The 13,048-nt window shown below is 41.8% G+C and overlaps 1 protein-coding gene across 1 annotated transcript; it reads left to right on the top strand.

The window, feature by feature from the left end:
* The first annotated feature begins 9,493 nt into the window (after positions 1 to 9,493).
* Positions 9,494 to 10,738, top strand: LOC142946210 (C2 calcium-dependent domain-containing protein 4C). Its single transcript, XM_076087272.1, has one exon. The coding sequence runs from the start codon at positions 9,494 to 9,496 to the stop codon at positions 10,736 to 10,738; it is 1,245 nt and encodes a 414-aa protein (XP_075943387.1).
* Positions 10,739 to 13,048: the final 2,310 nt, after the last annotated feature.

Here is a 13,048-nt window from a genome sequence, read left to right as displayed (position 1 = left end):
TGACGTGTTTGTGGTTTTAGAGCCGCTATAACGGCCGGGGTTGTGTCCACGGACAAAGGTCCTCTACTCAATTTTATCTAAAACTGTTGCATTGTGAATGGGCTGAGGGTTGGTCCATTTTTTTCGGGGGGGGGGGGGCTTCTTTTACTGTTTTGATGTAATCTTTAATTTCCAAATTGTGGTGTGAGATGCAATGATTTCTATATTGTATGTATTAAGTGCTATGAAAATTGACCTGATTGTTTAAAAACGCAGGCTTGTTCATGGAAGAATGACTAAATGTACCAACTTTATTATACACAAATATCATAATGGCAGAAAAGTTGTGCAGAACCACCACACAGTAATCTTTCCAGCCTTTTATCGAGCCCTAGACGCTCAGAAATGAGTTCTCAATAATTGACTATTATCACTCTACGAATGACCCCCCCCCCCCGCCCCCTCTCTGTCTTTTTTTTTTTTTTTTTGACATTTTCGGGTGAATGGGATTTAATTTTTGTCAAACTACTGTTGTTTTTATCGTCTCCTCCCCACTCGTCCCCCAGTTCTCTGAGCTGATTGGTGATTGCATCACTGCGGGGGAAAACAACCCAACAGTTGATTACAAAAAAAATGACAAGAACCTCAGGAAACGATAACATCTCCCAACAAACAAACTAATCCTTTTCCAACTGAGTGAACTTTACCCCGGGGAGTCTCACTTATGGGCTTCAACGGACTGTTTACAATCTCTACCTTGATATGCACATGTGGATATTTGACGATCACTTGATGTTAATTGTTTTGTTTTTTCTTGTTTGTATTTTTCTTTTTTTCTTATGGTTTGTAAATCTATTTAAAATCTGAAATAAAGATCTTTATTAGATATTGACTGTTTTTTTTTGTTTTTTTAATGTGGGTTAAATAATAGAGTTTTAAAGGCATTGTTCCCTTTTCTGTGTTCTCTCAGACACTGAAATGGAGTTGAGTGAATGAAACTCGGGGCTAGAGAGGTAACACCCGTGTCCATTCTACTTCACGTTCATGTTATTTTATTTTTAGTGGAGCAAACATGAGGAAAGTACACGATGAGACGTGTACCCAGTAGTCACCCTGCTGGACTCAGAGGGTGGTGGTGGCTTTAAGGGATTTCCTGATGCTTTCCATGTTGTCGTCCATTGCAAGTGGAATTTTAGGAAATGACTTTTCTAAATAGACATTGTTTCTTTTTCCTTGTCTCCTGTTCCCTTTTAGCTCTAGAAAATGTGAAGACTCTGAAGACGAGGTAAGGTATTTCTGTATGTTCTGTGAGATCAGTCCATTTTGGCTTTACTAGTTCATGTAGCGCTGCTTTGCATTAAGTAAATGCAAATCATCTGTCTGTGCCTCACTGTGTGATTATGGTAAATGTTTTATCTGCTTAACATCAACATGTTGGCATCAAAGGTAGTGCTGTGCTTGTAGCCTCATATAGCTGCTAGCATGAATGCTGCTCATCTATGATGCACTACATGCAACTATAGACACACATCAGATCAGCAGTGAGGGCGCTGAAATACGGACAAGTCACAATAGTGATAAGCCCGTCTCTCTGTGGTCTGATAGTCTGTCATCATCTTTTTATGTCATGCTGACCTCTAGCCGTTTATAGTCGTGTGTCTCTACAAACAGACACTAAATGCATTATGGGTCTGCTGAACCAACAATTTCACTTTAGTGGCCTCCATTGACAAATACCGAAAAGGAACAATTAAGTGTTTGGGAACAAAGCTTAAGTCTTATTGTAACACAGGAGTGTTATTACCAAATACTACAAATTAAAGTAGGGTTAAAGGGTTAAAGGAGTCTAGTAGTACTGTTTTTATGTTATTGATTGATCACATTATGGAGGAGGTTGTATTGCAAGTGTGTATATATAGCAGTTACCTGAAACAGTAAATATGCAAAGAAATAGACAATTACAACTTTAAAATGTATCACTCTCCAATGCAGCGGTTCTCAGATGTACTCATGTATCCCTTTATCCCAATGTATGTTTCAAATGTCTACCATTCATTGTATAAAAGTGGATAGCTATCATTTTTTCATACTGTAAATATTTAGGTTGGTTTGGTCAGCCATCATCGTACTACTACTACTATGACTACTAGTAGTATTCAGCTATTTATTTCAACCATGTATTCCTTACTTATAGCTTTAGGTAGAACGGTCCCCTAGTCCACATGTCTTGGCAAGTTACTGAACACCAAATTGCTCCCCAAGACTGCTGTCGGTGGGTGAGTATGTGTGTGAATGTGCATTAGTTTATATCCTGATGAGCAGGTGGCACCCTGAGGGCTGATGCTGCCATCAGTGTATGAATGGGTGAATGTTGAATGAGTGGTTGGAAGACTAGGAATTCGCTATATAAATGCAAGTCCATTTACCATTTATTACTACCATATATTCATTACATTTAACTATTTATTTCTACCATTTATGTATTACTTTTTGCTTTTCAATTTTACCATTTATTCATTACATGTAGCTATTTATTCCTTCATTTAACCATTTATTCTTTCCTTTTAGCTACCTGTTTAAACTGCTGTGCTCGCTGGCCAAAGAAATGTAATCAAATCGCATTTTTCATTTATATTTTTAATGAGCTGAATTACTCTAAAGTTTTTCCACATACCCCCTGGCAACTTTAGAAGTATCCCCTGGGGTGCAGGTACCCCTGCTTGGGGTTTTTGTAGAGAAATGTATCAACAACAAGTCACATATAGGGAAAAGACTTTAATCCAACAAACTTAAACTTCTTCTGTCTGACGTATTCTCCTGTCTTATATACGTGCAGCTTTATTGGAGACGGAAAGGAGTGTTTTGTTTCACTTGCAAATAGTCCAACTTATTAGGCAAAGTCGTTATTTTTCAAGAAATTAATAAATGTTCCTGCCGCTGTTTCTTTTCTTACTGATTCTTAGTTATAGGAATGAATTTGATCCCGCAAGAAAACTGAGGTAAGACTTTAAATAACTGCACAAACAATATGGTACAATAACCTTTTCTTATTTGAAATAAAATAGCTCATATTTACTGCTCCTGTGTATGTTTTTATGCAGCTCTAATCCTTTATTGAGTGTGAATTACAGCTCTTTGTGGTGTACATAATCATTCTGTGACTACGTCATGCCTTTAGGGGGCAGCAACAGCTTGCTTCTTGTTCGTCTGTGTTCTGTAAAAAGCCTGAGTGACCACAAGGATGATTGATTTAAGAGACAAAACAGTCTCTCACATGAGTGTAATTTATAGGTTTTTTTCAATAGCAGTCTATTAAAGTGTGTGTTTCTCTTGTTTTCTCAGCTTGAACGTCTGTGATTCTGCAATCATTGCCACAAGCTGAAGCCCACAATGTTTCCCTGCCTTTGTTCTCCAGTAGGGAGCGCTGCCATCCCCTTAAATATATAGACATTAGAGAGTAACATCAGCCATATGTTATGTCTTCACTTACTCACATTTTGTCCTTTCCACTTGTCCCATCACCCACTGTGACTCTATATATAGATAGACAGTATAACTCACATCAAAGTGTCCTGATAAGCTACTCCTGAGTTATATGGTTTATTACTGAATGTCTTCTTGGTAAACTTGACCCACCATTGGCTGTGATCTAGAAAATAACAATAATGAATCTTTGAAACACCATTTTACCTGACAAATATGTAGATCAATAAAGGCTACAGCTGGTGTTTCAGGCCAGCTATATTTGTTTAATCTGTCCTTGTCTTTTGAGTTTTTTTTTTGCATCCCTTTAACATCTCTGCCCTGAGCTCCCAGGTCATCCCCCCCCCCCCACACACACAGAGATATCCCAGGTCCATAAAATGTGTTTCCCGTGGCAACAGGTCTGACATTTTGGTCTGCGTGTGTTCAATCCAAATGCCGGTTCAGTGGACCAGAATGAGCAAGACACTGAAATGATTCTGGCATTTGGAGGATTGCTGTTCTCCCATGTGGTGTCTATTCTTTCATACAGTGACAAGGATAACGCTTCGTTTAAAGTGCGGGGTATAAAACTGGATCAGAGCCAGATGTTAGAGCCCGTGGTTCTCTCTCAGGCGGGTTCACATTGTGACATGGCCCCCCCCCCCCCCCCCCCCCCCCCCCCGGCTCCAGCTGGCGGTTTGGCAGCAGACCTCCAGGCTTCAGCCAGGAAGTCGGAGACCTCAGTGACCTGCAGAGAGCTGGATGTCCCGGGGAGGATGAGTTCAACTGGGTGAACTGTAACAGAGAGGTGAGGAAATGTGAGACGAGAGGAGGAGAACAGTTTGTGATGGAGGAGGGGGGGGGGGTGGGGTCGATGTCAATCCATGTGTCAGGATATGAAATGTCTCCAAGGCAACAGAAGTTGTGTGGAAGTGGGTTGGCAGGAAGCAGAAAGATGGACGGCAACGCCAAGAGAGAGTGGGGTAAAAATGGACACGGTTACGTGTCAACCATAATGAGTGACCATTGTTGAGGGTTAAGAGTCAATGCAGACACACACACGCACACACACACACACGCACACACACACACACACACACACACACACGCACACACACACCTCCTGCAGAGCTCAGTCTGACGTCCTCATTTCTGCGTACCAGCCGCAACTCGTAGGCTACTTCCTTTCCTTCCAGGAAGCATACCCAGCAGTATAAAGTTAAAAAAGCTCCACTTTTACCAGCTGCAACATTAAAGTGATGTATTTAATTATATAACTATAATCCAATAACAGGCTACATTATTCTGAAATGGACCATTCCGCATAATGAGTATGTTCACTCCTTTAAGTATATTTTAGTGTTAATACTTTTGTACTGCTACTTGAGTAAAATTTAGAATGCAGGACTTGTACTAGTAGTAGTGGAGTATTTCTGCGTGTACACTATTGCTACTTTTACTTGAAGGAGATATTGTGCTCATTTCCAGGTTCATACTTGTATTTGGGGTTTCTCCTACATGTTTACGTGCTTTAATGTTCAATTAACTCTTTATTTTGCCATTCTGTCTGTCTGAATATACCTGTATTCACCCTCTGTCTGAAACATTGCTAGGCAACAGCTTGGGTCCATTTTTACTTCCTGTCAGCTGATGTCATTCATTCACAGATTTCAGAACCGGAGATAAACTGGGACACTTACGGAAATTTGTGTGTATTCCTCCAGGGATTGAGCGTTTTTTTCTTTTACTTTCACAGTATTTATAAAGTATGAAACATGAAAGATCTCATTTTTTACAATATGGGACCGAAGTAAAAGATCTGAGTACTTCTGCCACCACTGGTGGTTTGGCCTTCACCCGTTTATCCACTGAGTTCAGCCACACTGACACACTTGTTCACTGAGGAGCTGCACTTCTGTACTCTGGGGTTTGTAATAGTCTCAGTGTTCCTCACGTGTTCAGGCTGACAGAGATGTAGAGTCCGGCCCATTAATGGGAGCAGAACAGACACATTAACCTTTTCTCGGGCTGTCCTCGTCTCAGACGCTGAAGACTCGCAGGTGCTTGTGTGCTGATCTCATTATTTCGTAAAGGAAGCTGTTAACAGTGTGAGCATGGAGTACCGTGGCATTCAAATATTCCTCAGCAGATATTGTTTCCATTTGAATCAACGTATTTCTTTCATAAGTGTTGTATTATCTATTTCTTTCTTTTAAACAATAAAGGGGGTTTATCCTGTAAAAACACTTAAGGTTCTGCAGTGAACTGTATTGAAATTATTATTGTATTAATCAAAAGGCTCATAACTCATCACCAACAGTTTTGATAATTGATTATGACACTTTAGTGTTTTTCTCTGTTTCATATCAGTTATAATCAATGCTGAAAACCCTCATCAGTCAGTCAACTGATCTGGTCAGTTCTCAGTAAGTCTTGGGGCAGTCTGAACTGCATAATTGCCACTAATTGAGATTTTTCTCAGCACTGAAACCATTTAAAAACACGTTTCCCTCGACAAATGTGAGAGGTCGAGTGTCTATAGGTCTCTGAGTGAGCGCTGCCTGGCTTCAGATGACAGACGGCGGCGGATGAGGGTTCAAATGGGCCTCTGCAATCTATATGGTAAGTGGCTCTTTTTACAGGTTGATTACAGCAGCCAATGAACTCTGAGACGACCTCAGAAGGCGAGCTGTGTAATTATCTCCACCGAGAGCTGGAATAGCTAACATAGTTTACATGCCATATCGTCGCTGCAGGTTGAACCTTAACGTTCGGGTTAACTTTCATCACCTGGTGCAGAATGTTTATCCTCCTCTGGATCCGGTTATCTGTGTGCGTGTGTGTGTGTGTGTGTGTGTGCATATTTGCACAGACGCGTGCGTTGACAGACATGTTTGCATATAGTTGGTTATGTGCATGTGTGCCTTTGTTGTATTGTCTGAATGTCATATCAAATGTTACACAAGTGTTATTCATTACTGTTTGCATTATGTGTGTCTTGGAGCAGGTATCCATGTGTTGGCTGATCTCTCTGTGAGTGAACCATACCGACTTAGAGTCCCTGAAAACAGATTTTCTTCATATTTCTGTGCAACTCCATGTGCCACACCTCATGCGCTACAGTCACATCAAAAGGAAAATATATATATTAAAGTTACAAAGATAGAAGTATAAAAAGTACAGGCTGCTGCATCTAGTGTGATAAATTAGAGGAAAACATGAAAATTAAGTTCTTCATTTCGGCCACAAGGCTCCGCTGGGTTAGAGACTGATAATGGAACTGAATGCTGACATTTGGAACAAATATTTATGTCCCCCGCCGGAAGAATTTAAATAATTTGATGATGTTCTGACTTTTCATCAGGTCCATTTTTTATTTGTCCAATAGCATAGCTTATAACCAAATACCTACAAAACGTGTGACATTCCCATCAGCCCCATGCTGTACTCTGTGTTTAAAAAGCAAAGCCTCGCAGAGCCGGTAGCATGGCTTCTGACGCTTCGTCTTGTTTAATTTAACTTTGATTGTTGCTTCAAGAATAGTCAGTGTCAATTAGAAATGCTTGAGATTTGGTAATTAATACGTTGGTGTCGTGAAGAGTTAGACATGAAGATATGAATGATTTGTCCATTTCAAAGGCCTGGGAGTCCTTCACACATTGCATGCCGTATGTGAGGAGGCTAATGGGTGTCTCGAGGTTAAGATAAGATGGAGAGCTTGTAGAGGTCTGGACTAACACATTACACATTGTTTGTTCCCCTCCTTGGTGTTGTGATTCTGTATAACTTGGGACACATTGTATAAGGCCGGGTGAATGTGATCTTACTCTTAAGTTGTTGGTATGATATGGTACCAAGAGCTTCTGGGGCTCAATGAGTTTATGCTTTTATTCATCTAAGTGAAGATTGACCGGAAGTACATGTTTTCCACATCACTGGGCTTTAATTAAAAGAGGCAGAAATTAATCAAATTTTCCATCCAAGTGAGGCAGAGACAGGCAGAGGTGACGCCTCTTCTAGGGCTTTTCACGTTACTCACTGTTCTAATCAGCTGTTTGTCACCAGATACCGACTCTTACACCTGAAATCGTGCATTTCTAAATCCCTTCCTGTCAAGTCAATGCAGCAGCGTTATTGTATCTATGCAAGGGATCTCTGATAAAGCAGTGGCTGTTCCCCTCTCAGTCCACGGGTTACATGGCACTTGACTCAAAAGCAAACAATCTGGATAAATAAAGTGCTTTTTTGTCCTGCAGATCAATGAAGTCAGTGGGGCCCTTTTTCTATTTTAGACTGACAAACGTATTTGTTGCCATAGCAAAGTATCCAGGGAAACGGATCCGTCTGTTGAAACCATCGGCTGGTTGAAACCCAAAGACGGCCGGACAAAAAGAGAAGTAGCTGTAAATTGATTTTAAACAACACGCTTCATTGTCTGCTCAGCTGCATGTGCTTTTCCAGGTCAAATAGTCTTTTTATATATATATACATACAGTGGGGCAAAAAGGTATTTAGTCAGCCACCAATTGTGCAAGTTCTCCCACTTAAAAAGATGAGAGATGCCTGTAATTTTCATCATAGGTACACTTCAACTATGAGAGACAGAATGGGGGGAAAGAATCCAGGAAATCACATTGTAGGATTTTTAATGAATTCATTGGTAAATTCCTCGGTAAAATAAGTATTTGGTCACCTACAAACAAGCAAGATTTCTGGCTCTCACAGACCTGTAACTTCTTCTTTAAGAGGCTCCTCTGTCCTCCACTCGTTACCTGTATTAATGGCACTCGTGGCTGTGCTGGTTAAAAATCCTAAACCCACCTGTAGGATTCCTCTGCCTCTGATATGTAACCAGTGTGTTTCCTGCAGTTGGTTGTACTGGGAAACACGCAAACGCACACCGATCTCATTGGTCAGCTGCAGCTCTGTGCCGTTTATAAAACGCTCAGCTCCGGAGCTGAGACAGTCTGAGGGCGCAGAGCAGCGCCACGGAGCGCACAGTCTTACCAGTGGAGAAGACACCTGTTACTGACGGAGAAAGTGGACAAAGACGACTGTGTCTCTCGGTGAGTAAATTATTTATACATTTCTGAAGACAGGAGCAGCGTGTTACCGCCGGACTCCACGGAGACACAAGGTTTTAGAGGTTTCGAAAAACGGACTCGTGCGCAATTGGAGGAAGCCTTGTAGGACCTGTTGAATTAAATATTTTCGTTTGTAACCTTTGTTGGATATTTTTCTTCATCCTTTTTGGTTAAAACGTATAACATAACAGTAAAGAAGCAGCACGATAATCTGCTGTTAAATCATTCATTTTAGCAGCATTAATGTTCAATTAGGCAAAATTCTAATTATTTACTAATGTTTCTTTCTCTAACTCTCCTTATATTTTTAAGTGAAACAGAAAGCCAGAAGTAAATCAGAATTTTTTTCTGTGTTTTAACAATAAAATGCGCACAAACGAGGAGGGAGCACAAATAGTTCATGTTATTACAAATAACAAAATAAAGAATGTGACGTTACATTTGGTAGTTTAGAAATATCAAGATTTAAAAACAAAAAGAGTGAAGTACACTTTTTGTTGTTGTTAATCAGTTATAGACTGCCACACACCACCAATCAATAAAGCCACTCTGCTGTCTAAATTATGACTGTTAAATAAATATTGAATTCTGGTTGATTTGTGCGTTCAAAGACTTCACATCCCTGTTGAGATGGCTGTTAGTTCCACTTCCCTAAAATGTAATAAGTTGAGTAAATTCAGTTCTTCAAACAAATTATTTTTGAAGCTATAGTATCTTTGAGAGAGCATCTGTTGTTGAGAGCTCCAAAAGTTTAGTAGCTGCAATATTTGCTGTTTGTTCAGTGTTAATGCTGTTTCAAGTCTGCGTCATCAGAGCTAAAACACATAGGTGTTATTATTATCTCTCCGCTCCCCGTGGAGTTTCCATCCTTTGATCATTTACATCTCCCACCTGTGTGTTATTAATTGCAGACACCTGACTGCACCTACTCCACACGCCCACGCATCCCACTGTCTGGTGGGACCATGTGGGTTCTGGATAAGATCCGCGGAACGGTGGAGAGCGGCGTGCTGCGTCACGGGGAGAACGGAGACAAGAAATGCGTCGCCTACAGCAACGTCCTCACCCCCGACAAGATCCCAGACTTTTTCATTCCCCCAAAGCTGGTCAGCACCCCCCCAGAACCTGAGATTCCTACTGTGACGCTCAAAGAAGGACTGCAACCCTCAACTTCGGAGCTAACTATCAGCGGTGGGAAGAAGATCAGCAGCCCGAGAAGTCCACGCCTGGTGGCGAAGATCGCAGGGGACACCAAGAACCTGCTGAGAGCAGCAAACCGACACATCATACAGATAGAGAGTGCTGATGATGTTGGAGACACCAATGCAGACCCCCAGTCGCAGACAGCAATGTCCCTGCCTTATGTGCCTAAGACTCAAACACCTTATGGCTTTGCAACCTTGAAGGAAAGCCCCCACACTCGCCGTAAAGAGTCACTTTTCCACTGCGAGCTTACCAGTCCTATCACCTCCCCAAACACCCAGAGGAAGACCCAGGGTAGAGGCAGCGAAGGGGGAAACCACCTGAACCCAGCTGACTGCAACACCGCTCACATGAATCCGTACCGGTACTTCAGCGGAGGGGAAAGTGACACGTGCTCCTCAGCCGAGTCCTCTCCCTTCAGCTCTCCCCTGCTCTCCCGCTCCGCCTCCTTGCTCAAGATCTTCACCCACGAGACGCAGGCCAAAGTCGTGAAAGCCAAGCGGACGTTTGCCCGCCACAGCTCTCTCTCCACCGACGAGTGCAGCTCGGCCGAGCCCAGCCCCAACATCCAGCGACGGCTCCACGTCCCCTCCTTCCACGGTGCCGGAACGTCCGACCACGGGCTCCATCGGGAGCACACCATCAACCTGCACAAAGGCGGGTCGGTGAGGATCAGCGCCAACTACGACTCCAGCACCTCCCGCCTGCTCATCCGTGTCCTGGTGGCGGAGAGTCTTTACGACAAGCACTTTGACATCAAGAGCATCAACTGCTGCGTGTCCGTCTACCTGAACCCGGGCAAGCAGCAGAAGCAGAGGAGCAACATCATCAAGAACAGCCGCAATCCGGTCTTCAACGAGGACTTCTTCTTTGACTCGATAAGCTTGGTTCAAGTGAAGAACCTGCTGATGAAGTTCAAGGTGGTGAACAAAGGCACCAGCCTCAAGAGGGACACCCTGCTGGGGGAGCGGGAGGTGCCTCTTAAAAAGTTGCTCTCAGGGGTTTAATGTCACAGGACCAAAGGTCAAAGGAGGCAAAAAAGGACACTGATTGAAACTTAAATTTGAAGTTTGTACTGGTTTCTATTCAAACTGCTCTTTTTATTCCAATGAAAACCATGGACATTACAAGGAATGGAGAAGGTAGTGAAATACATTGTCAGAAGGAAAGAGGTGCTTTCTTCTGAGATCTGAAAAGACCGCCAAGCTCAGAAAATGAAGCTCTTGATGTTCGTGGACGGATGATTTGTGGTGGTCGAAGCCGGCCTGGTTCCTTCCCCCAATAATGAATGCTCATTAAACCAAGCCGGGCTCGACAGCAACAGATTCATGATGACAGATGAAAGGGTTTCTTTTCCTGGACATGTCTCCCGGCCAACTTCCTCAGCCAGGTCTGGTTCAAAGGTTGGACGACACCTGTGCATCAGCCCTCATCGCCGTCCCTGCCTGCACTTTGTGTTTGTCATGTGTGGCATGGTTTTATTATTGTAATATGACATAAATCCACAGCAGCGCAGGATGTGATTCTGCATTATCTACACCGTGTGTTCCGCACAAAGATGCTTTTGTGAATCAGAGCTTTGAAGTGGCACTACATCCTGATGTGCAAATTACCCTTTGATCCCAGTTGCCATGGCCCACCTCCTACTGGGGAGGGCGAGGGACAAACAGAGCAGCCACAATAGTCACATTTACATGCACATCAAAATTTGAATTATAATGCAAAGTCCTATGATTGCCATCATCTGATTGTCAGTCTAATTACATTCTTATTAACCGTAGATACATGTGCTGCAAAAAAATCTAATTATTCTGTAGTTTAGTAAAATGAATGTAACTTTAAAGTAAAAGGAGCCCTGTGGAGTTTTCTAGTAGATTATATTTACACTCAGTGTTTTTTACTACAATGCATCGTGTCAATCCTCGAGGTCTAACAAACGTGTTGAATGCATTTCCTTCCCCATAAAACAACTTTTTAAATATTTGTTTACGTCCCTGTTCGCTTGATTGATTGAAGTTTGTCTGTCAATCAGCAGAATAGTATTAAACCAACGGCATTGTGCACGACGCAAATAAAATGAGCACCCACTCTCACAATCACTACTCCCCAGCGCTACTAGCGGTAAAATACTCCACAGGGTACCTTTAAAGTTGATTTTTCTTTGAACAATTTTTTAAAATCTGTGCAGTAACGATGTTTAAACCTGTTTATAATGCAAATCAATATATTTCAAGTATATTGTTTGTCTTGACCACGTCGTCACTCACAATTACTTGGCTTATATATGAATTATAGTGCATTACTTTTTATCGGTATAAGTATGAACATTGAACGAGAACAAAAGTTGATTTCAAATGGAAACTTTTTTTTTATTTTTTATAAATATATAGACAGAAATCTATAATGCAGTGTGGAGATTGTAATGCCTTTAATAGCCACCAGTTTTGTTTTTAACGGCATGAAACCCAACACGGGGAGACATGAGAAAATTCCTTCATATATTTGATATGTAATTGATTTCTGTTGGGTTGATGAAATCTCTTGAACTTTTTGAACGACCTGTGTGGACGTTCCAGCTGCAGCCCGTCACGCACGGCTCATCCAGTGTGGGCACCTTGATTAAATCTTGTGCAACTAGGCAACGAGCTCTCGCCACATCTTCACTCTGCATTCACACCGGTCGGCGATACCTCCGTGTTATTCTGCACAGATTCTCAAAAACCAAGACGATTATCCTAGGAGTATTTAGTCAGTCACACAGTCTTTCAGCTTCAGACGAATCTGTCTCTCCAAAAGGGTGATTTAAAAGTCACACTTTTTACACTGTAATCAAGTGCAACGTGTTTGTCATGTAAACAGAAGTTAACAATCGTCGATTTATGCAAAAAGGCTGCTGCCTTAGTCACAGTATTGACAGTGGACAAATACAGTACTTGTGTGCATGTAAATGTATTTAATGTCTCACATGAGAAGAACTGTCACAATGACGATTACCAGTTGCATGGCACAAATATGTCACTGACATACTTGTGTTTGCATGACATGCTCAAAGTTTCATCAAACCCTAAAGCCTTACTTAGTGTGTGTGTGTGTTTGTGTGTGTTTGAGAGTGTGTTTTGATCAGCATGACATTTTGCCCAAAGTTGTTAATTCTCTATGTACAACATGTAGTATTTTGTAAAATGCGTTTGAATGGTTTTGAAAGGTGTGTTGAATTTGTACTGTACATAACTACATATTTATGTACTAGTTTCTACAATTGTTAGCGAAATGCCAATTATGCACCAGCGAGTGAGAAATGCTCACGAAAGGTATTT

Source organism: Anarhichas minor, unplaced genomic scaffold (assembly GCF_050575085.1).
Source record: "Anarhichas minor isolate MPS153535 unplaced genomic scaffold, ASM5057508v1 ptg000010l, whole genome shotgun sequence".
Classification (NCBI taxonomy): Eukaryota; Metazoa; Chordata; class Actinopteri; order Perciformes; family Anarhichadidae; genus Anarhichas; species Anarhichas minor.
This window is presented reverse-complemented; position numbering and strand designations above follow the sequence as displayed.